Here is a 26385-nt window from a genome sequence, read left to right as displayed (position 1 = left end):
GATTTTGATGAAGTCTAAATTATGGCTTTGTTTTCTTTTATATAAAATTAATGCCTTTTGTGACCTATTTAAAAACTCTTTGTCACACCCAAAGTCAGTAAGATTTTCTCCTATGCTTTCTTCTAGAAGTTCAAAAGCTTAGGTTTTACATTTAGGTCTGTGATACATTTTACGTTTACTTTTTATAAATGCTACAAGGAATGAATCAAAGTTTATTTTTTACATATAAATATACAATTGTTCCAGTACCATTGGTTGAAAAGACTATTCTTTCCCTCACAGAAATACCTTGTCACGTTTTTCAAAAATCAATTAACTGCATATATGTGGGTCTATTTCTAGTGTGTCTGTTTCTTCTATTGATCTATATGTCTAACTTTACACCAACATCACAGTGTCTTGATTTACTGTAATTTTATTAAGTCTTGAAATTGGGTAGTGTGAGTCCTCCAATTTTGTTCTTTTTTAAGATTATTTTGGCTATTCTAGGTCCTTTGCATTCTCATATAAATTATACAATCCAAGTGTTGATTTCTTTTTTAAAAAATCTACTCCCATTTTTACTGGAATTGCATTGAATCTACAGACCAATTTGAGAAAAACTGGCATCCATACAACATTTAATCTATGTGCTAGAACCTCCAGTGCAATGCTGAATAGAAGAAGTGGGAACAGACATCTTTGCCTTGATAATTCTTGATCCCCCTTGATTCACAGGAAGAAAGGGCTTAAACCATGGATGAGAAATAGCTATTTGGTTTACCCTAAAAGCAGAAACATTTACCTAAGGCTCATTTAACATTTATTTTCCACATATGCATTAACTGCTTCCAGATAAATGCAGGACAAAATCATCTTCACTATTAGTCTTTCCTTTAATAAAACGAAGACACCACCATGGTACCTAGAATATTTACCAAGCCACTTGGTAGAAAGTATACAATATACCAGTAACTAAAAGGGATAGAAGTAAATCAAGGCTTATGATAAAATATAACAGAAACCCCAATTTTCTACTAGATACCTACCACTGCTTTTTATCCAGAGTAATATGTTGAGGAGAACCACTATAAAAGCATCACTTTACAAACAGAAATATGTATATAAATGACTGATCTATTTAAATAAAAAAATAACATACCCACAATAAAAGGCAGCCATAAGCATACAGGTCTGAACTTGGAGAAGCAGGTTTTCCCATTTTCAGTTCAGGTGATATCAAACTCAAATCACCAACCATCATGTTCACCGAGGCACGCTGACTCTACAAAAACAATATGTTAAATATTTCCGAGACAACATAGTTGAGCTGGCTTTTTGTGAAGTACTCTACATTCAATTCACACACAAAAAAAAGACCAATTCATTTGAAATAATCTTGTATGAAAAGAATTTTATTTTACATATATATTTTATATGAATAAATTTAATGAAAAACATTTCATTCTCTCTCGCTTTCAGATATTTTTAGCTAAATTTCTGCTATTATAAATTACTCTTAAATCTTAGTCTCATAAAATTAATACTGAGACTTGTTATATTTACAGTGTAGACTGAGGTAGAATCAAAAAACCACTGACTATTTGATTAAATATTTAGTACTGTCAAGGGCAAGTGGCAATGTTATCTTCTAATTCTGAATAATAAAATCTCAAAATTCTAAATTAAAAAAAACTGAAATAATACAAAATACTTTCCCCTTTCTTACTGACTCTTTCCTAAATATACTATTTCAAATATGTCACAGGATGATCAATGAACCCTGGATTCAGACAGATCTTGGCTGCAACCCCTACTCTCCCACTTATTTGTTGTGTGACCTTGGGTTTTAAACTTCTTTGAACCCAAATTAATCCTTTAAATGAAAATGTGTACCTTAGAAAGAGTTACTGAAATATAAAGGTAATTAGCACAATGCCTAGCACACAGCAGATAGATCAGTTAAGTGTTAATTATCTTTATTCTACCTACTACATTGACTCTTGCTTCACAAAGTGTGGTCCAAAGACTAGCAGCATTGATATCACCTAGGAACTTGTTAGAAATGCTGAATCTCTAACCCAGAAATTGCTGAATAAAAATTTGCATTTTAACAAGATCCCCAGGTTATTTGTATGTCCTTTAAAGTTTGAAAAGCAAAGCAATGATATTAAACACAAATTACTTTTCAAATTTTTCTTCCTTGTTGACAATACTTCAATCTGAAAGTGGTGTGCAAAATCGAACAAAAGGTCTAAGTATTTCAAAATAGATAATTTTAATGTTTTGAGGATAATAACAGCTGACAAATTAGTCTAAAGGAGGAAGAGTAATTCTTGGAGTAATAATGTGTCTATAGTCATGTAAATAATATGCTCAAAAGGTAAGCTAACCAGGCTCTTCCTGAAAGCTGAGGACCTTTTGAAATTCATAATTTATTTTTCTTAGGATGTCTCCTTAATTTTCAAAGAAATTAATGTGATAAGATAAATATTACAGCAAATCTATTTTGTATAAATCCTGCATAATTCAGTTTTTGATTACAGTTTTAATTTTCACTTTCTCATCTTTTTGAACTACCATATGAACACTATTGAGATTACATACACACAGGTGGTATTACCCTATGACTTGTAGATGACCAAAGTATAAAGCATGTCAAAAGGGAATTGCTTGGACAATAACAAGTGTTGACAAGGATGTGGGAAAACTGGAATCCTCATACATTGCTGGTGGGAATGTAAAATGGTGCAGAAATGAAAATATATGCTCACACAAAAATTCGTACATGAAAGTTTACAGCAGTATTATTCATAATAACCAAAAAGTAGAAACCACCAAGATGTCCACCAACTGATGAATGGATAAACAAAACATGGCATAATCATACGAAGAAATATTACTCAACCAGAAAAAGGAATAAAGTTCTGATACATTCTACAACGTGTGTGAACACTGAAAATATTATGCTTAGGAAAGACGCCTACCACAAAAGGTCACATATTATATGATTCCATTTATATGAAATGTCCAGAATAGGCAGCAAATCCAGAGAATGAAAGTAGACTAGTGGTCTCCAAGGAATGAAGGGAAAGGAGAATGGAGAGTGATTGCTAATAGGTATGGGGTTTGCTAATAGGTATGGGGTTTGTTTAGGGGGTGATAAAAAATATTCTGGAATTAGATAGTGGTGATCATTGCAGAACTGTGAGAATATACTAAAAACCACTAAACTGTACACTTTATAAGTAAACTTAATCGTATGTGAATTTTATCTCAATAAAGATATTGTTTTTAAAAAAGGAATTGCTCCCTCATATATTTTGTATATTTTGAGATTATACATTCTACCAAGAAAAAAATTTACAACATGCTCATTAATTGTCTGATCTTTGCTATCTCTACAAACTGCCTGTTCTGAGTTAACATGGCACCAAATTAACAGCCACTGTGGTTGAACCAACACTTAAATGGGAAGTCCAAGGTTCCTAAGTGAGGCTTTTAAGAATACCCATTATTCATCAAAAGATAGGTAAGCATGTATTTCTAAATCTAATCTGGGGTGAGAGGGAACACACACCAGTAGAGGAGGGTTGGGAGATGGCCACCTAGTTTTCTTTGCATATTTCCTAGTGATTTCTTGATGATGATAAAGTAATTGGTTAATGTTGTCAATATGGTTGACTGTAACATCAGGTTGCTCCAAAGACTTATGGTTAAAAAAATACAATGCTGATACCAGATAATTGCTTACACCACATGACACACCTCAGCTAAGAAAAAGACCGTGTGATAGACTGTCATATGTATAAGCGCTGAACTACTGCCTAATAATACTAAATGAAGTCTGGAATCTATTTTTAAATGCTATTTTACCACAGATTTGGTGAAGTCAAAATCTCCAACAATTCCTTGTTCGCGGTTTAAAGCAAATACATTGTTCTGGTGAAGTGATCCATGAATTATGTCAGCCTTGTGCAATGTATGCAGGCCCTGGGCAACACCTTTCATGACCTTTAAAGTCTCCTATAGATAAGTACACAGAAAAGAAGTCAGGAAGTAGGAAAATCATTTTAATACCTGAATCAACTATCTAATTAAAAGACTGTTCCAAAAATGAGTAAAACTTCCTCCACAATGAACCTTTGATAAGAATACAGCATAGAGGAAGAATTAAAGGTTGGATGAACTCCTGATTATGTCACTAGTGATATCACATATATAGTCTACTGTCTCTAAGAAGACTTAAACTGAAAAATAATGACCATGTAAAGTATCCAGAAAAGAAAAAAAACTGAAATAGTGTTACCAGGTAGGAAGAGTCAGAGCCTCTTTTATTATTATTACTAATTCTAAATTTGTTGTTGTTGCTGTTAGTTGCCATTGAGTCAATTCTGACTCACAGCAACCCCATGCATGTCATAGTAGAACTATACTCTGTAGGGTTTTCAATGGCTGGTTGTTTAGAAGTAAATCACCAGGCCTTTCTTCCAAAGCATCTCTGAGTGGACTCTAACCCCCAGCCTTTGGGTTAGCTGCCAAGCATGATAACCATTTATATCGCCCAGGGACTCCAAAGCAGCCACATAAGCACTTAACAATACTAAGTACTATACTAGGCAATTTACATGCAGCACAATTTAATAGTTATAAGCATGGGCTTTCGAACCAGAGATGGGCTTTGAAACCAGAGAGACCTAAGTTCAAGTCTCAACTCTGCCTCTGGCTGAAGGACCCTGTGCAAGTCACTTAATCGTTCTAAGCTTCATTTTTCTTATGTGTAAAATGGGATAATTCACATCACAGGATTGATACGACAATTAAATACAATAAATACAAATCAAAAATTTTGCAGAGTATATATCATGTGGAATATAGTATGCTGTCAATAAATATTAGGTATCCAATGTCACAAAACAATATGTAGATTGTTTAATGAGAAACTAACTTGCTCTGTAAACCTTCATCTAAAGCACAATAAAAAGGAAAAAAATAAATAAATATTAGTGTTATTTTTGCATTTAACATATCCATGGAAATGTTTTTACTTACTTCTGAAGTTAAAGGCATACTGGCTTGAATAGCACTCAGGGTTTCCCTGGGGTAGTACGGCACCATCAGATAAGCCATAGGATCAGACTAATTAAGAAAAACAGATCAATATAGAACGTGACTCAAAGTGAAAAAGTCTTCAATGTATTTTTAGTATACACTGATTTCTACAAGATACTTTTCACTTTGTGTTAAAAGGAATGAGTTACTGCTTTAAAACGTGGAGCTAAAACTTATTTTAAATGTGTTCCGCAAGAGGTTGACATAAGAACTTTACCTTACACAAAAACAGGAATATCAGTGGTAGCAACCCAGACTCTTCTTTAGCTTCTCTCCAAGCTCTGTGATAAGCTGCTGCCCTCTGAATCACCTTGGCTTCTGTGTCAACATCCACAGAATATCCCTTGTACCAAAAGAAGCAGCATCGGTAACTCCAAGATTAAAAATCCCATCATTTATCAAAATATTATGCATCATTCCAACTTAAACATAATGATTTTTATATAAGAGAAAATAAATACTTTATTTCTATCTGCTTTGAATACTGTAATATGGAAAGGAAAGAACAATTCTACCTATAGCTTAGCCACTAAAGCCAAATTAATTATCCTATAATCATAATTAACAGTTTCTCCGTTTAGTGAAGAAAAGAAATTAAGGAGTATTACACTCTGTTGGCAAAAGAGCTGAGATTTCAAAGCAAAAAGCAAGAACTTTAAAAAAAACCATTTGACAGAATGTAATAAGTTTACCCTAAAAAAGAAAGCAAATATATCCTATTACACACATATATTATTTAGGGAAATGAGGAAAGTTTAAACTCAAAATTAGTCCAGGCAACCAAACTGGATCCACAATCATCATGCCAGTCAACTTATACACTTTTAGAAAACAAAAAGTGGGTTTTTACTTTCCTGAAAAGTAACACAACCACCCACTCAAACTTACCTTTAAAAGAATCATCTGCCCATTAACCTCAGAACATACCAGAGGACGCTTGCTACTAAGTTCCTTCATGGGCTCAGCATCAAGAAGATCCCGTTCCAAGCTCATGGTAAGAAGGCCATCAGAGTTCTAGGTATAAGTTTTTGTTACAGTTGAAGAATCCAAACAATCCCAGCACTTTCAAATCATCAACATAATTAATCAAAAACAAACAAACAAACTCATTGCTGTCACAACCCTATAGGACAGAGTAGAACTGCCTCCATAGGATTTCCAAGGAGCAGCTGGTGGTTTCAAACTGCTGACCTTTAAGTTAGCAGCTGAGCTCTTAACCACTATGCCACCAAGGCTCCATAATTAGTTACACACTATTAGACAGAATAGACATTATCAACCCTACTGGAGAAACCAATAAAGTAAAAATGTTTGAAAGTTTGTATTTTTTCCAGTTCCTGGCTCTTGAACTGCTCCCATCCAAAGTGTAATCACCATACATTTAATTGCTGCTACAGGTCTAGAATAGATTCTGGAGATGGCTGGTACTAATCAGACATGCTTCTGAGAAACCCTGAAGTTTACTTGACAAACTCGTATGTTTTCTAAAATATTAAAATGATGACCGAAAAAAAAGTGGTTGCATAATGGGAATGAGAAATATTTAAAAATCATGACTACTAAGTAACACCTCTGCCACTGCTTTAAGTGGGTACCTCAAAAGTGAAAATGCCTTTCATATATTTTAAATCTACTAGATATTCCTGCTACTTGTTACAAGGAATACTTTTTTGCACTACACCCAGATACTCAACATTTTAAATCAAAACAAACAAAAAAAACCCATTGCCATCGAGTGGATTCTGACTCATAGCAACTCTACAGGACAGAGTAGAACTGCCCCCAAAGGGTTTCCAAGGAGTGCCTGATGTATTCGAACTGCCAACCTTTTGGTTAGCAGTTGAACTCTTAATCACTATGCCACCATGGTTTCCATTTTAAATCAAGCTAAATTTTATTGTAGGGTAGTTTTAGCAAGAAGGGTTGTGGGAATGTTTTCTGGGTTTTATTAAAGTGTTGTCTGTATATTTAATTAATCCACAATATTATATAATCAGTGACTATAAAGAGTGATTCCTAAGCATAAATTACAGTTTAACATCTTAAAGTCATTAAAGGCTTTCATAAGCCATGATTTAAACCTTTTTGTAACATTCCACAATAAAGGAGAATGGCATTTTTTAAAAAACCATTAATTTTCAAGTCATATATCTTCACTGTAGAGGACTTATATAGTTCCTATATAGAAGACTTATATAGGAACTATATAATTAAAAAATTATAATTTAAAAATTACTCATACAACATGAGATAAATCACTAAAGCCAGAATTAAATAATTCCCAAGAAAAACTCACATCATTTTAAAGTCCAGTCTTGAAAGACTTTACAGTAATTGCTTAACAATTTAAGAGACTTTAATCTCACATTATTTGTAATAAAATCACATGTCTATGTCAACATCCCTTACTGTACTACATCTAAACTATTACTGTGACTTAATGACAGCTGTGAAGAATAAATATCTCAGTTAGTCCCTCATCCCTAGTAGGCAATATAAAACACAGATCTAACAGATTTTGCCCTGAGCACAAGAGTTCACCAATCCTGCTCCATACTACCTTTCTAATACACTGATCTCCCAGCCTTTGAATCCTGCCTACATAGCAAACCATACCCACATCAATATCTCTACCTTAACCAACTTCTCTAGAATCGTCTCCCAACCTGCTTAAACTTAAAAGATACTTTCTACTTAAATTCCTTATGACTGGCACTATTCTGCTTTTATCCGAACTCTTCATATAGCAGTTAAAAATTATTTACTTATCACTTCAAAAATAAACAGCTACAAATCAAATAAATGTCATGCAATGTATTGAGTGGGCATAAGGAAAAGGGAAAACATGCAAATCCACATAAAAATATGCACTATGCCACTATTAAAGACAGACTTGAGAAGAAGTTCTATAATAGTCAGGAACTATTCATAAGGAACATTTTTACAGTAAAGATACTGTAAGTCTAATACTGACTCACAATTTTAACACTGTCACTTTTCAACACTCTCTGCAGAGTGGTAATTCTCAGTGAAACCACAATTTACCATGTATTTATGTAATCCTATTTCAGGATGAAGCAGAGGCAGCTCAGGGAACCATTTCTGTACCAAGCTATTCAGCTTCGCCTAAAGTTAAAAACAGATTATTTTTATTGTTAATTAATATATATTCAGTTGGGACATATATTCAATTGGGAAAAAATAACATCAGCATCTTTCTTACTATATATCTAACAAGATGCATAATCATTGATTTTGCCTTGTATTTCATGAAATAACAAATGAAAACTAGGTGTCAGTATAGATCTAAATGACTATCTTACTAAGACAAGAAAAACTTAGTTTCCAATTTTAAGCTTTATATACATATATAAGCAGAAGCTCTTGCCTAAGCTCAAGGTCTATAGCTCACTTCCACAGGTACTGTATTGAAAAAGTGTGATAACACACCAATTTGCATCTTAAAACTCATTTATCAAAATATTAAGAACACAGTGACATTTAAAAATAATGGTAATTTCATTTAGGAGAAAAATATAAAAATCCTAAAAGAAAAATATGTAGCTCTACAAAAGTCACTTTGAAGCAAATGTGAAAATTGAAGATCCTTGCAAAAAATTTAATCTTAAAATCACATAATTAGTGGTAGAAAAGACAGAACTTCCTCCCTGTCAGGGACTGAATTATGTCCCCCCAAAAATGTGTGCATCAATTTGGCTGGACCATGATTCCCGGTATTGTGTGATTTTCCTGTACATTGTAAATCCTGCCTCTATGATGTTAATGAGGGAGGATGGGAAGCAGTTGTGTTAGTAAGGCAGGACTCAATCTACAAGACTGAATTGTGTCCTGAGGCAATCTCTCGAGATATAAAACAGAGAAGTGAGCAGAGAGACAAGGGGGACCTCATACCACCAAGAAAGCAGCACCAGGAGCAGAGCACGTCCTTTGGACCCAGGGTCCCTGCACAGAGAAGCTCCTAGTCCAGGGGAACACTGATGAGAAGGCTGACAGTGAGAGAAAGCTTTCCCCTGGAGCCAATGCCCTGAATTTGGACTTTTAGCCTACTTTACTGTGAAGAAATAAATTTCTCTTTGTTAAAGCCATCCACTTGTGGTATTTCTGTTATAGCAGGACTAGATGACTAAGACACTCCCCAAAACCAGGTGGTTTTATTTGTTATATTCTTTAACTACATTATGCTGCCCCATCAATGTTTTCATTGCAGCATTATGCAAAAATGTTCTTACAGAAAAAAAGAAAATATCCTTATTTAATGACTTTATGTTAAACAGAAGAAAGCAGTATGCAAAAGTGCGGTTCTCCCAGATACTTGTACGCCGTCGCTCACTGCAGCATTATTCACGATAGCCAAAAGGTGGAAATAACCCACGTGTCCATTAACAGATGAATGGATAAACAAAGTATGGTATATCCATACAATGGAATATTATTCATCCATAAAAAGAAATGAAGTTCTGATACATGCAGCAATATGTATTCACCTTGAAAACATTATGCTGAGTGAAATAAGTCAGACACAAAAGAATAAATACTGTCTGATCCCACTTATAGGAAATTATCTAGAATAGGCAAATGCACAGAGACAAAAGTTTATTAGTGGTTATCAGGAGCTGGGGAGAAGGCAGAATGGTGAGTTATTGCATAAGGGGTACCGAGTTTCTGTTTGGGGTGTTAAAAATCTTGGAAATAGATAACTGTGGTGACTGCACAATACGGTGAATTTAATTAATGAACACTTAAAATGATTCAATGACAAATTTTGTTATATATATTTTACCAAAATAAAATTATTTTTAAGAAGTATATTTGTGGTATAATCTCATTTCTTCTAAAAGCAAGCAGAAAGAAGACTAAAAGGAAGCTGACAGTTAACAGTGAATACCACTGCTACCACTGAGTAGGAAAGTTACAGGTGATGTCTTCTCTTCCTTATAATTTTCTGTAATTTCCAAATGTGCTGCAATGGTCATGAATTATTTTGTTATCAGAAATTAATTTCTAAATTCACATAAACATTACTATGCCAATATAGTACCTCTACCACCAGTTGCCACCGAATCGATTCTGACTCATGGAGACCCTCATGTGTTTCTCAGTAGAACTGCGCTCCATAGGGTCTTCATGGTTGTGACCTTTTAGAAGCAGACTGCCAGACCTTTCCTCCGAGGCACTTCAGGCTGGGTTTGAACTGCCAATCTTTTGATTAGTAGTCGAGCACCTAACCATCTGCACCCCAGGGCTGCCAAAACACCTCTAGCCTTGTGATTATAGTCCATTCCATAAAATCAATACTTGAATTCAACTTCTACATAAAAACCTAATTCAAAACTTCAAAGAATCAAATACTTACATATTCTTCCTGCTCATGATAAATTTCCTGAAAGACACTATTGCGCAACTGAACTATTTCTTGTTTCATTTTCTCAACTTCAGATCCATCATGGTCATCACACTTTAATAAGAAAGAAAAAATGATCTTTACAGGCTTAAAAGCAGACTAAGACAAGTCTTCCTAGTGAGAATTAGTGCAACTTCTACAGCAAATTGCTCTTTATCTGATTTCTATGTATCCTTCAATACCCAGCACATAACTGACCCACATAAACACTTGCTGAATTATATATAGATCAGCTTATTCTCACATGACTTTTCCAAAACCTACAAAAATGAATTATAAAAAATGAATACATAAAATCAGTTACAGAGCTTTTTCTTGACTCTTAATTTGCTTTAGATTTTCTACAAGATAAAGATAATCAACAGCCATCATAAAGCAAATATAAGATAGGACAAAAATACAATTGAAATCCTTGCAATCATTTTCTAGATGAGATTTGGTTTAACAAAAAAAAGGTAAGTAAATGTCTACAGTGTCTACCAGAGGAAAGACAATACAGTAATCACAAAAATTCCATAAAACTCCAATGATAACGAATAAGTCATCTTAAAAGGTATACATACTTTAAAAGTCAGATACAACTCTCTAAAAGGTGAAAAATCAAACTAAAGAAGACCCCATTCCCCATAGCCCATAACAGAATAAAACTGGATAAACCTTAAGAGCTATTAAATTAGCTCTGAAGTAGCCCTATACCACCCCCAATTAACTGCTCAGAAGAGTAAGAGGCCAATTCAAATTGGATTAACACATAACATAGATCTCTTTTGTATTTAAATTGAATTCTCAGGATAACATATAAAATTGCCAGCTTATTCTCAAAGTATCAATCCTAAAAAAGAAGGTTAGTCCAGATTAGAGCATCCTAATCCATCCAGTTCTATTATCATATAAAAACAACTTAAAATATTTGTAAGAAGTATTATGTCCAGCCATAAAAAGAAAGTTAGCAAAAGACATCACAGTCTTAAGAACACTATCTGACAAAATTCTGCCTTTGAGGAATCACCCTAATATTTGCAATATGTTTTTGCTGTTAGTTGTGGCTGAGTCAATTCCAACACATTCCAAAACATGTGTTGACCCCATGTGTGCAGAGTAGAACTGCTCTATAGGGCTTTTAAGGCTGTGACTTTTCAGAAGCAGATCGCCAGGCCTGTCTCCTGAGGGGTCTCTGCGTGGGTTCAAACCACCAACCTTTCGAGTGCTTAACTGTTTGTGCTACTCAGAGACTCCATAATTTGCACATACTAGGCTTGTATTATAATGAACATGGTTAACAGTCCAAACCAAAAGAGTTTTAAAAATTATTCTAAAATGCCCATATTACTAAAAACCAAGGCAGCCTATAAATTGTTTTTAAAAAAAATTTAATGACATGAGAAAATGGTTACACTATTAATGTAATCAGAATCTTATTCACATGCACAGAGGAAAAACAATAAAGCATATAAAACAACATGAATAATCGTTCTCTTATTTTAAAGAGTATGCTTATGCATTAATTTTATGCAGCACAGCCTAAGTAAAATGAAGCACAGAGTTCAGTAAGAAGCAACTGTTTCCTTACTTCTTCCAAATTATTCTTTTCAACCAATTTCCATCTCAGTTGAGCTTTTAAGCCTTTCAGTGTCTTCTTAATGGATAGCAAGTGATCCACACTGACACTTTTATTTAACCATTCAATAATCTGCTTCTTAAACTAAGTGAGAAAAAGAGGTTACTATATTTTCAAACATATCAGTCAACTTACTGACCATTTATCATTTCTCTATTAAGATTCAACTAGTATTTACTGAGTTCAAATTGAAGCACTAAGAGATTCTCAGCTTTCAACAAAACAATTCTACCAATTGATTTCTCAATTATCCAGAATTCTATTTAAAAGCATATCAGTTCCAGCAATCAAAGTGCAAAGATAAACCAAATACTTCAAGCTAAGAAGTACAGTGAGACATGCATTACTAGTTAGGATGTAAATAAGAAGTGCTAGTGAGGAAGTAAACTGAAATCTTTCCCAAAAGCAGTTTGAGAATATATATCACGTTTAAACAATGTTCATCCTCTTTGCCTCACTAATTAAAATTCCAAATTAAAATTCCTATTCTGAGGAAATATTATGTGCAGTGTTATTGACAGTAGAATATAATTGGAAGTGACCTTAATGTTCAACACAGATGAAAGGTTAAATAATGTTGTATATATCATACAAAGGATAATGATTTAGCCACTCAAAATGACATCAGGGAAGAATCATTAATCACATGGGAAGGTGTTCATAATACATCATTAAGTAAAGAAAACATTTTTGAAGTAGCTTACAAATAATGCAACGCATATAATAAATATGCACCCATGTAAACAACCAGCCAAAAAGGAAATACTCTGAAACTAACAATGACTATATCTCTTAGGCTAAGGAGATTATAAACAATGTTTTTATTTCTTCTTTTTGTATACAGCAAATTTTCTACAGTAAACCTGCATAGGCAGAAAGAAAATTCAGATAAAAGTTATGTTTTAAAGGACATAAGAAAATCAAAGAATTTCAGACTTACTCAAAAAACTCAATATGCTTATATTAACAAAAGACACCATCTCCATTGTATTGTAAATTTAATTATATACCACTAGCAACAGTTATACTGTTTTTCTAGAAATAATAATTCACCTACACACTGGTTATTAAATTACTTGAGAAAAATATATAAATTAAAAAGTGCAAAGCATCAGTCTTTTAGACCAACAAGAGAAAGTGTAATCCAACCTCAACACTGTCCTTGTACTTGGATTGTACTGTGGCAATGAGCCTTTCTTCTGAACGAATCTTTTGCAGTACTTGACTGTATGTATTTAAAATGATCTCCTTGTCTGGATCACCTTGGTCCTAAATGAAATCACACACATAGAATTACACACAAAGGAGTATCCAAAATAGTTAGAAACTTCAATAACAATGGATAATCTTCAGAGATGATACCTTTGACAAATTCTCTATCATTTCAAAATACTCCTTAAACACAAGTCTCTTCCTAGACAGGACAGAGATTGATATATCAAAGATGTTCATGTGGGAAATTTCTTCCCATTACATTGTTATTCCTGAAGCTCTCTGGAGTATAGTATTAAAGAAAATTAGAGCTACTAACATGCTAAATACAATAAACAATATATAGAACGTCAACACTTAAAATTAATTTTAGAACTCATCTATTAACAACTACTTCTAAAATCAAGTCTGACTAAACAACCTAAATCAGGAATATCTGACAAAAAGGGTAATAGAGTAGTGCATAATGTATTTTTAATGCTAATATGAATAAAATTGCCAAAAGTAAAAACGAAAGAAATAAAATTAAAAACATAACCCCTGAGACTTTGAAAAGCAGACTAAATAACTGGGAAAGAGCTCCAATGAGCAGTGTTAAAATTACAAAATGTTCCTCTGAGGAGTTATGCTAATTTTTAACTTGACACAGCAATACAGAATACACACAATAGAGAAAGGGGGCTAATAATCTTGTTTGTCCACTTCCAGAGTTCATACAGATTTTATTATAAATTTTCACAAACTTTAAGGAGTCTTGTCTTTTAGTCAATGGGTATGATGGACTCAAGAATCAAATGACATAGAAACCTGAACCACTTAGATTAACAGAGGTTTTCTTTAAATTAAACATCAGATTTTTTTTAATGCGAAATATCCTATTAAATTGAAAATGCCACCCTGTGGAAGAATAAGATTTTCACATATTTTTTAAAAAAAAAAAAAAAAACAAAACCTGTTGCCATCAAGTCGATTCTGACTCATAGAGACCCTACAGGACAGAGTCAAACTGCCCTATAGGGTTTCTAAGAAGTGGCTGATAGACTTGAACTGCCGACCGTTTGGTTACCAGCCAGGCTCTTAACCACTGCGCAACCAGGGCTCCAACGTGTAAGATTACTTGAAGTAAGTCTCCTTCAAACAGATCTATAAGAAGAAAGTCTTAATATTTTCTAACTAGCAAGAAAAGCCATATTATTGGTTAATACTTTCTAACTAGCAAGAGAAACCATATTGCTTCAGAGGAAGCAATAATAGAGTATCAATACTCACAATGAGAGACATTTCCAGCTCTTTGCAGACACTTGACTCAGTCTTCTCTAGGATTTCATCAACAGTATCAATTGTGTCTTCAGCCGTCAGTGTTTCCTCCACAGTTAGATCAAAAACCTCATTTGCAAATATAAAAACATAAAATATCAAATACAATTAATGCAATTTACATTCATTGTATCTTTAGAGCTAGGTGTAAAGCATTCGCCTATGCACTGGGCAATGCGGAGAAAATACGGATACACAAGAAAGATAAATTATCTACTCTCATAAAACTTGCGTATTTTTAGGTATCTGAGGAGAGATTTCACACGCCTAAAGAAACCTCTTCTTTTGTAATTTGTGCTTTAGAGTGGAGAGGGAAAAATCCAGAGGAAAAGCAGGAGGAAAAACAGGGAAAAGGCCAAGAAGATGATTTTGGAGAAGACTAAAAGCAGCGGTCTGGCTAAGAACACTGAATACTCAGGTGGCAAATTTAATCTGACACGTAGTAGGCACACAATATCATCTCCTGAACAAAGAGAGGATACGATTATAGCTGGTACTCACTAATGACCTACTAGTATTTAGGAATCTGCAGATTAACTTTTAGTTAAAAATTAAACATAGAATAGTTCCCATTTCATTAGGAAAGCAAAGATATTTTCTATCAGGAAATATACTTTATAATAAGTGTTAAATAGAATAAAATCATGGTCCCAAAATATAAGATACAGAACATAAAGGGTCACAAGCAGTCACTCTGATTTCAGAGATTCAGTGTTGTGATTATGGAGATCTGGATTAGGGCAACAGCTATGAAAATGGAAAGGAAAGGAAAAATAGCCACATCTTGAAAACTAACCTGAAGAGGAACACATTTATGATCAATAACAACAAAAGAAAGGCAAAGAAATAACTAAGTTATGTTAATGTATCGACGAAGTACCAAAAACAAGAAGTACTTGAAGTAGCTGGAGATTAAAGAATTTTTTTCCCCCAAAGCAAAGCTAGAAATATATGTTTGGAAGTAATTCCACAGATAAGATAGATAACACCATGGTTGTCCTTGCCCTTTCTCAGCAAGTTATAAAACAGGTAGAAGAGCACAGAATCAATAACAAAATTAGGCCAAAACTCAATTATGGTTCTGAATATATTATGCAAAATCACATGCCCCCAAGCTTTTTGGAAACTTACACAGCATCTTTACTGATAATAAATAAGAACCAAAAAGGACGATACATAAAAGATCTTTTTAAATATCTAATATCAACTGAGACTAATGTTTCCCATTTATCTGAAGTATCTTTAAAATCTTTAAGATAGCTAAAACTTAAAAGATTTACACACTACCAAAATGAAGAAAATATTATTTTAAGCATGACTATTTAGCCACCAATGCTAGAATATGTATCTCTTGCTAAAAAAAAAAAAAAAAAAAGAATAAAGGCAAAAGTTCTACTACACTCTAAAGCACATATATATACACGCATACTCTTATTTCCACACTATACCTGTAAAATATACAGTACACTTGTAATAAACTACAGTGATATCATGTAACACAGCCTCATTAAGGTTGTTTTCATATATGTCCTAAACAAAGAATGTAAATCCTTCACTCCTCCATCCTATCATACAACCACACACACACACACTCCCTCCCTCTTCCTGTTCCCTGCTTTCCTCCCTCTTTCCCTTGTTACCCTACCCACCCCCCAATATTCTCTCAAAGAAAAGAATTACATTACATTTGGAAATTTAAAAAGGAACACAGTCCCTGGTTTATGTACAAACACTATTAGGGGCCCTTATTACCTTTAAGGTGCTATGGAACCATCCTACAAGACGTTGGAGAGAAGCCTGTGTTTCACTTCTAACATTGGTGAACTCCTCTCTTTTACCACACTTCCATTCATAGAATTTCTTAAGTATTTCTTCACAGTTTGTCCCTTCTTTGGCCTGTCCATACACTGCTTCTAAGGAGGCTGACAAATCCTGCAGAAAGATGTATTTCTGTTTATTAAAGTGTTTATTAACTGGGTATCATGGAATTCAAGCATTGTGTTAGTATCCAAGAGACACAAAAGCAAGTATATTGAGTCCTCATCCTTGAGAATTGTATAAATAATACTTAAAATCATTAGAAAGAGATGAAAACAACAAAAAGCTACCTAAAAGGAACTTTATTTATGCTTTAATAGTGCAAGTAAATATATTAACTGAATTAAGGTTATAAATAGCAAGTTTTATACTCTTACATTTTTAAGTAGAAATTACCCTCCTCTCCATGACTTTAAATAAGAATCACTACAGGTTATCCTGAGATGGAAGTTTCCCAGACTTATTACTAAAAAAAAATAAACTATACACCAAAATATACAATATAATTTCAATTCAGGAAAAAAAACATTGAACATATTTATGTATATGTACTTAAAAGCATTTTAAAAAGGACCGGAAGAGACAAGACAGAAAGCCAGCACAGCCTGCTGTCTCTTTCTATGAATAAACCCTAGAAATGCTACAGAAACAAGAGGAAAACTTAATAGAGCCTAGAAATTTTTATCAAGAAATTCTGATAATGAAGAAAACAAGATACAAGGAAAAGACTAGTCCAAAGGACTAATGGGCCACAACTACCACGGCCTCTACCAGACTGAGTCCAGTACAACCAGATGGTGGCCAGCTACCACCACTGCCTGCTCTGACTGGGATCATAAGAGAAGGTCTTGGACAGAGCTGGAGAAAAATGTAGAACAAAATTCTAACTCACAAAAAAAGACCAGACTTACTGGCCTGACAGAGACTGGAGAAACCCCAAGAATATGGCCCCCAGACACCCTTTTAGGTCAGTAATGAAATCACTCCTGAGGTTTACCCTTCAGCCAAAGATGAGACAGGCCCATGAAACAAAATGAGACTAAATGGGCACACCAGACCAGGAGCAAGGATAAGAAGGCAGGAGGAGACAGGAAAGCTGGTAATCGAGAACCCAAGGTTGAGAAGGGACAGTGCTGACATGTCGTGCAGTTGTTAGCCACTGTCATAAAACAAGATGTGTACTAACTGTTTAATGAGAAACTATTCTGTAAACCTTCATCTAAAGCACAATTAAAAAAAAAATTCTGAAAAATCCTTGGAAAAGGAGAGGATGGTTGGTGCTTAGCAGTAAATGAGTACAGCCACTGCCAAGTTGGAAAAGTCCTACACCACAGCACAGAATAGCCTGTGGGGAAAGGTAACCTGTGCCTTTCTCTTTCCCTCAGACTGGCAGCAGCACCAGCCCAACACCAACAAGAGGCCACAGGTTTATACAAGCACAACACAACACAGATGAGGCAAAAACTGATAACCAGTACAGAAGAGTTGGCCACCCCTAAGCATTCTCCCTCCTTTCTTTTTCTCCTAAACATTTGACAGGCATTTACACCCAAGGGTGGTAACCTCTGGAATACAGCAGTGGCTGAGGTAGAGGGACGGGGAGATTCACTGAAGAGTAAGATCATCTGGAGAGAGGCAAACAGGGAGTAGTCAAGCCCAGACTTCTCTCCACTCTGAGAAATACCCCATCCTTTTCTCTAACCCAATCTGAAGTGGTACAAGTTGTGGTCCAGACTTTCCCTTGCCCCAGTACTCTCAGCACTAAGGCAGTTTATCATCCCAAGGGAATATGAGATCCTGGGAGAAGTTAGAAGGGAGGACAAAATATATGAATAACACAAGCACTCTAAAAAAAATATCACGAAGCCACTTTATAAGAAGAAGCAAAATCAGGAAGAGGGCCCGAATAAGTAAAGCATTACTCAAGAAGAAGAATAAAGTGGGAGGCCTCACACTACCTGATTTTAGAACCTATTATACCACCACAGTAGTCAAAACAGCCTGGTACCGGTACAACAATAGACACATAGACCAATGGAACAGAATTAAGAATCCCAGACATAAATTCATCCACTTATGAGCGGCTGATATTTGACAAAGGCCCCAAGTCCATTAATTGGGGAAAAGACAGTCTCTTTAACAAATGGTACTGGCATAACTGGATATCCATCTGCAAAAAACTGAAACAAGACCCATACCTCACACCACGCACAACAACTAACTCAAAATGGATCAAAGACTTAAATATAAAATTGAAAAAGATAAAGATCATGGAAGAAAAAATAAGGACAACACTAGGAGCCCTAATACGTGGCATAAACACAATACGAACATTAAGTAACAATGCACAAGCACCAGAAGAGAGACTAGATAACTGGGAGCTCCTAAAAATCAAACACTTATGCTCATCAAAAGACCTCACCAAAAGAGTAAAAAGACAACCTACAGACTGGGAAAAAATTTTTGGCTACAACAAATCCAATCGGCATCCAATCTCTAAAATCTACAAGATACTATAAAACCTCAACAATAAAAAGACAAATAACCCAACTGAAAAATGGGCAAAGGATATGAACAGGCACTTCTCCAAAGAAAATATTCAGGCTACTAACAGACACATGAAGAAATGCTCACGATCATTAGCCATTAGAGAAATGCAGATCAAAACTACAATGAGATACCATCTCACCCCAACAAGGCTAGCATTAATCCAAAAAACACAAAACAATAAATCCTGGAGAGGTTATGGAGAGACTGGAACATTTATACACTGTTGGTGGGAATGTAAAATGGTACAATCACTTTGGAAATCGATTTGGTGCTTCCTTAAAAAGCTAGAAACAGAAGTACCATATGATCCAGCTATCCCACTCCTTGGAATATATCCTAGAGAAATAAGAGCCATCACACGAACCGACACATGCACACCCATGTTCACTGCAGCACTGTTAACAATAGCAAAAAGATGGAAACAACCCAGGTGCCCATCAATGGACGAATGGATAAACAAATTATGGTATCTCCACACAATGGAATACCACGCAATGATAAAGAACAACTATGAAGCTGTGAAACATAACATGGAGGAAGCTGGAGGTCATTATGCTGAGTGAATTTAGTCAATCACAGAAGGACAAACATTGTATAAGACCACTATTATAAGAACTCAAGAAAAGGTTTAAACACAGAAGAAAACATTCTTTGATGGTTATGAGGGTGGGGGGGGTGAGGGTTATTTACTAACTAGATAGTAGATAAGAACGATCTTAGGTGAAGGGAAGGACAGCACACACTACAGGGGAAGTCAGCACAACTGGACTAAACCAAAGCTAAGAAGTTTCCTGAATACAATCAAACACTTTGAGGTACCGAGTAGCAGGGGTAGAGGTCTGGGGACCATGCTTTCAGGGGACATCCATCTAGGTCAATTGGCATAACAAAGCTTATTAAGAAAATGTTCTGCATCCTACTTCCATGAGTGGTGTCTGGGGTCTTAAAAGCTTGCTAGCAGCCATCTAAGATGCATCAATTGGTCCCAACCACCTGGAGTAAAGGAGAATGAAGAACACCAAAGACACAAGAAGTGTAGTAGCCCAAGAGACACAAAGGGCCACATAAACCAGAGACTTCATCAGCCTGAGACCAGAAGAACTAGATGGTGCCTGGCTACCACCAATGACCTCCCTGACAGGGAACACAACAGAAAGTCCCTGATGGAGCAGCAGAAAGATGGGGTGCAGAACTCAAATTCTAGTAAGAAGACCAGACTTAATGGTCTGACTGAGACTGGAGGTACCCTGGAAAGCATGGCCCCTGGATTCTCTATCAGCCCGGAACTAAAATAATTTCTGAGGCCAACTCTTCAGACAGGGATTGGACTGGAGTGTGGGACATAAAGTGATACTCGTGAGGAGTGTGCCTCTTAGCTCAAGTAGATACAAGAGACAAAATGGGCAGCTTCTGTCCAGAGGTGAGATGGGAAGGCAGAGAGGGTTAGGAGCTGGTTGAATGGACTTGGGGAATCAGGGGTGGAAAGCAGAAGTGTGCTGTCACAGCACGGGGAGAGCAATTAGAGTCACATAACAATGTATGTATAAATTTTTGTATGGGAAAACATAAAAAAATTTTAAAAAAAGACAAAAGCAAAATTAGTGGGCTAGACAATAGTAAGAACTCAAAATAAGCATAACAAATATTCTCACCAAAAAGAGAAGATATGAAATGCAAAGAAAAAATAAGTAGTTATAAATAATAACCAACTGAAGATACTGGGTATCAAACAAATACTCTTTGAAATTAAAAAAGAAAAAAAAAAAAAAAAGAATCACCTAATGGCAGAAGGGACATAACTAAAGAACCAATTAGTGAGCTAGATAGGTGAGTCAAAGATCCCTCCAAAAAGGCATAGAAAGGGATAAAAAAAGTAGGAAAAAAATGGAAGAACAGTTAAAATATGTGGGGGATAAAAGTAGAAGTTTAAATATCTAACAGATGTTTCAGAATTAGAGAAAAAGTAAAGGGGACCAATATCTTAAGAAATAATTACCAAGTATTTCCTAGAATTAAAGAAAGATATAAAATACAAAACTTCAGATTCAAATGGCCCAGAGAGTACTGAAGTATACATGTTAAATCTAAACTTAAGTATATTATAGCGTAATTTAAGAACAAAGTCAAGAGAAAATTTAAAAACTTCCAGGGGAAAAAAAGATTACCTACAGAAGAACAAAAATCAAACTGACATTAGACTTTTCAAATAATTATGGCCAATGGATTATTATCATCGAAGTTCTAAAGAAAAAGGGGCCTTTGGATAGAGTATTTCATAGCCATCTAATCAAAGCACAAGCAGCAAAAGACAAAATAGATAATGGAACCTCACAGAAATTAACTTTTGTCCATCAGAAGACTTTATCAAAAAAGTAAAAAGACAACCTACAGACGGGGAGAAAATTTTCAAGAACCATATAACCAATAAGGGTCTACTATCTAAAATATATAAAACACTTCTACAACTTAACAACAAAAAGACAAACGGCCCAACTTAAAAAAACGAGTAAAGGACCTAAACGGACAGTTCACCAGGGAGGATATTCAAATGGCCAACAGGCACATGAAAAGTTGCTCAATGTCATTAGCCACTACCCGTTGCCACAGAGTTGATTCCGACTCATAGCAACCCTGTTGCCACAGGGTTTCCAAGGCTGCAATCTTTATGGAAGGAGACTGCATATCTTTCTCCTGAGGAGCATCTGTGAGTTTGAACCACTGACCTTCCGATTAGCAGTCCAGTACTTAACTACTGTGCCACCAGGGCTTTTTCATTAGCCATCAAAAAAACAAACAAAAAAAAAAAAACCAAACCAAACCCATTGCCATCGAGTTGATTCCAAATCACAGGGACCCTATAGGACAGAGTAGAACAGTCCCATACAGTTTTCAGGGCTGGAAATCTTTATGGAAGCAGACTGCCACATCCTTCTCCCGAGGAGTGGCCGCTGAGTTCAAACCACCGACCTTTCAGTTAGCTGCCAAGTGTGCTTTAACCTCTGCGCCACCAGGGCTCCTCCTCATTATCCATTAGGGAGATGCAAATCAAAACCATAATGAGATATCACCTGACCCCTATTAGAACGGTAATATTTTTAAAAAAAACAAAAACAGAAAACAGGTGTTGGCAACACTGTGGAGAAATTGGAGCCCTCATTCATTGTTAGTGGGAATGTAAATGGTACAGCCACTGTGGGAAACAGTTTGACAGTACCTCAAAAAGTTGAACACAGAACTAATATATGATCTAGCAATCTCAATTCTAGGTATATACCCAGAAGAAGTGAAGGCAGGAACACAAACAGAAACCTGTACACCAATGTTCATTACAGCGATATTCACAATAGTCAAAAGGTGGAAACAACCTAAATTCCCCTCAACAGATGAATAGATAAAAAAAATGTAGTATATAAACACAATGGAATACTACTCAGCCATAAAGGGAAAAGAAGTCCTGACACATGCCACAACATGAATGAACCTTGAAAACATAACGCTAAGCAAAATAAGTCAGTGGTAAAAGGACAAATACTATATACCTTCATTTATATAAATAAGCAAATATATAGAAACCAGATTATCAGCAGTAACCAAAGGTGGGAGGGAGGGGGTGTATGGTGTGGAATTACCTTACTTAAAAAAACTACTTGGTCTTTTGATCCTGGTTCTGAAGCCCCACCAGGTCTGACCTTTACTGGGATTGGCTGGGAAGCCCCACCCAGTAACCAACCACTACCTGGATTGGCTGAGGAGCCCTGCCCAGTCTGACCTCTTCCAGGGTTGGCTGGTGGGCCCTGTGCAGTTTGATCTTTACTAGCATTGGCTGGGAGGGCCCTATCTTGTAGCTGACCTTTACACTGATTGGAAGGGAGGCCTGCCCCATGACTGATAAAAAGCCTGCAACAGGGAGGCTCAAATGGGGCCTCCTAATCTACAAGAGCCAGGAGAGGAGTTCATCCTTTGGACCAGGTGAAGGGGTGTGAGGGGGTATCGCGGGGGGGGCTGCTCTATGAACCTCCCAGACCAAGTAAACCTGTGATGGTGATGGAGACAGTGGCTGCAATGGTACTAGAAGAAGCAGAGACAATGAGCAGACCTAGATGGTGACAGCAGAGTATAAAGACTGAACCCTAGCCAAGAGCTGAGAGGAGCAACCAGTAGTTGAGTTCACCAAGTGATATCACTGAGTTTCCTGTCTGATAAAGTTTCCTGATGGGTGAAAATGAACATTAGTTTTTGGGAAGGGTAAGCAGGTCCCCCCTGAGATGTCAGAGGTCTCCTATTAGACACTGATGACCCGTGCTAGGATCCCTCCTGAACCTCACCCTTTGCATATCTTCATTTCTTTATATCCTTTGTTTACATCCTTCTCTGTTATTAAAGTTGCTATTGCAATTATGTTATTTCCTTGAGTTCTCTGTGACCATTCCAATTAATTATCAAACCCAACAGAGAAAGAGTGTCATGGGGGAAATGGCAGATGTCAAAAATGTTGGAGAAGTGGGAAAACAGGGGTATATTTGAATTCTGCCTCACAAGAACCAGCTTTGTCCTGATTCTTATCCACAGAGTTATTATTTCAGCTGGAAAGGGAGATTTTTTTGCTTAGAGGGTACTGAATTTATGTTAATGATGATGGAATGATTTGGAAATGGATAGCAAGAATGGTTATACAACTTGAAGAATAGAATCAATGTCACTGAACTGTACATGCAGAAATTGCTGAGATGGCGTATATTTTGTTATGTATATTTTCACCACAATTTAAAAAAAAGAGATTTAAAGATTATTTTAGTTGCAAATCCTCAACCTATGTTTGCTAACAATTAATGAGAAAAAAAATCTTGAGACGGATTTATCCATTTGACTACTGAACTAATAATCATAATCACTAACTTATAAAACACGCTTTTGATTTTAAATGTGCTTGTTCATTTATTTAAAGTGATGAAAGAACTGTCAACTAAGAATTCTATATCCAGCAAAACTGTCCTTCAAAAATGAGGACAAAATTAAGACATTCTCAGATAAACAAAGGAGCCCTGGTGGAACAGTGGTTAACAGCTATGACTGCTAACCGAAAGACTGAAGGAGTTCATTACAATTAGACCTGTCCTACAAGAAATGCTAAACGGAGTCCTTCAGATTACAATGAAAATACATGAGACAATCACTAGAAGTCATACAAAGGAAAAAAGATCTCTGGTAAAGGTTACTTCATGGGCAAATATAAGGGCTAGTTTTATGGTATTGTTGGTTTGTTAACTCTAGCTGTTATGTCCTACATAATTTAAAATAACAAATGCATAAAAAATAATTATAAATTTATGTTACTGAGCACGATATATAAAAATATAATTTGTGATAGCAACAACATATAGGGGGGAGGAGTGGTGCAGGAATAAAGTTTTTGTATATTACTGAAGTTAAGTTAGTACCAATTTAAAGTAGGCTGTAATAAATTTAGGATATTAAATGTAATATCCATGGTAAATACAAAGAAAATATCTAAAAAAATACACACAAGAAGAAAAGAATTAAAATCGGTAACTACAAAAAAATCAACTAAATACACAAAAAGGTAGTATTGGAGGAAAAGAAGGATAAAAAAGGTATAAGATACACAAAAAAAAATAGTAAAATGACAGAAGTAAGTCCTTTCTTATTGGTAATTATTATAAATGTAAATGCATTAAACTCTCCAATCAAAAGGCAGAGACTGGCAGAATGGATTACAAAAACATTATCCATCTATATGCTATCGACAAGAGACACATTTTAGACCCAAAGTTAGAAACAGTTAGAAGGTGAAAGGATAGAATGAAAATTTTCCAGGCAAACAATAACCACAAGAGTAGCTGAGATGGCTATATTAATATCAGACAAAACAGACTTTAAACCAAAATCTGTTATAAACACTGGTGGGAAGAATTTAGGAATGCATATTAGTGTGCACATGCACAACCATATTAGCTTAAGTCCTCAATTTAATTAACCACCCCACAAAGACCTGAGAAAATGATGGTTGCATAGATCAAAAGCAAATGAAGCCTGCTCAGGTAACTTCAGTTGGGTCCCAAAGTCCCCAATGCGGGTACAAAGTTGCCGACGACACTATGCAAAGTAGAGGTTTGCATTGTAGAAAGGTAAATTTTTACTACACTAATACCCTTTTATATCCAAGGCTTACTTCACCATTCTGGAAACACTTGCACTCTTCATGCAATATCATTTAAGGAAATCTTTCAAAGTAGGGCTCCAATGGTCCCTGAACCACACACAGTATCATCAAAGCTACATTTTCATCCTGCTGGATAGAAAGAGACAGTGCCCAGATGTCCTGGAACAACCTCTTCTCCAGCTTTTGAGCAGCTCATTCTCTGCAGTCCATAACAAGTATACTATCTATCCTAGTTATTGTACAATTTAGTATTAAAGATAAACAATGTAGTAAAAATTCAAAATAAGAAGAGATAAAAGGGTTATTATTTTTAAATGACATGTCCACACAGAAAACTCAGAGAGTATTAACAAATGAGAACTAAAAGAGAGTTTACTAGGGATACTAGAGAGAGCAGTATATAAAAATCAATATTCTGGAGTTCTGGCAAAATGGCGCTCTAGGCAGAAGCACCACGCCGTCCCTCCACAGCAAAGATCTGAAAAACTAAGCCAAACAGAGAATACAACAATCCTGAAACCCTAAAACATCAAACGAAGAGATAAAGAACTCAGCCAAGCACCAAATGGAGTGATAAAACTAACAGAGAACGGACAGCGAGGAAGATTCATGTAGAGGTCCCCTACCAGCTAACGCAGCGCGGATCCACCATCTTGGACTCCTATCGGAGACCATCAAATGGGAGTATGAGAAAGCAGCCTCACGGAGCGTCCAGCGGGAGACAAAACAGCTGATAATTTGCAGTATGCGCTTTCCCACCCCCCAACCCTCTTCGCCCCGGGTCAGCCTCCTCTGCTTCCCGCGGCCACGGTCTCTTGACCGGGAAGCGCCGGCTGCTTGGATTCCACACACCCAAGCGGGCGGCTCTCTGGGTGCCATTTGTTGGCTGCTAGTGTTGCTTTTTTTTTCTGCTTCTTTTGATTTCTCACTTGCCTCTTACCACCTCCCCCTCCTTTTGCTCGAGTGCCTGGCTCCGAGCGCCATCTTTGCCTCTTCCTGAGGGGCTGCAGGGCTCCATTTGGGCGTGCAGCTGCTTCCCAGTCTGGGCTGCCGTGCTGGTGGGATCCCGGGGCTTTTGTTCGTTTGTTCCTCTGCTTCCAGTGGCCACGGTCTCTTGACCAGGAGGCACCGGCTGCTTGGATTCCACACACACCCAAGCGGGCGGCTCTCTGGGTG

General features: G+C 36.0%; 1 protein-coding gene across 3 annotated transcripts in view; it reads right to left on the bottom strand.

Moving 5' to 3' along the window:
• Window positions 1-26385, bottom strand: part of STK31 (serine/threonine kinase 31) — a 124063-nt gene that overhangs the window by 25667 nt on the left and 72011 nt on the right. For all 3 annotated transcript variants that reach the window (XM_012555859.1, XM_004377458.2, XM_004377459.2), the window contains exons 12-22: window positions 16413-16592; window positions 14613-14729; window positions 13281-13400; window positions 12084-12215; window positions 10466-10567; window positions 8137-8217; window positions 5980-6105; window positions 5309-5434; window positions 5032-5118; window positions 3856-4005; window positions 1142-1264 (exon numbers count right to left, since the gene is read on the bottom strand). In XM_012555859.1, coding sequence (XP_012411313.1) covers window positions 1142-1264; window positions 3856-4005; window positions 5032-5118; window positions 5309-5434; window positions 5980-6105; window positions 8137-8217; window positions 10466-10567; window positions 12084-12215; window positions 13281-13400; window positions 14613-14729; window positions 16413-16592 — 1344 coding nt within the window. The remainder of the gene's footprint in view (window positions 1-1141; window positions 1265-3855; window positions 4006-5031; window positions 5119-5308; window positions 5435-5979; window positions 6106-8136; window positions 8218-10465; window positions 10568-12083; window positions 12216-13280; window positions 13401-14612; window positions 14730-16412; window positions 16593-26385) is intronic.

This window comes from Trichechus manatus, unplaced genomic scaffold, assembly GCF_000243295.1.
Source record: "Trichechus manatus latirostris isolate Lorelei unplaced genomic scaffold, TriManLat1.0 scaffold00050, whole genome shotgun sequence".
NCBI classification, from domain to species: Eukaryota; Metazoa; Chordata; class Mammalia; order Sirenia; family Trichechidae; genus Trichechus; species Trichechus manatus.
This window is presented reverse-complemented; position numbering and strand designations above follow the sequence as displayed.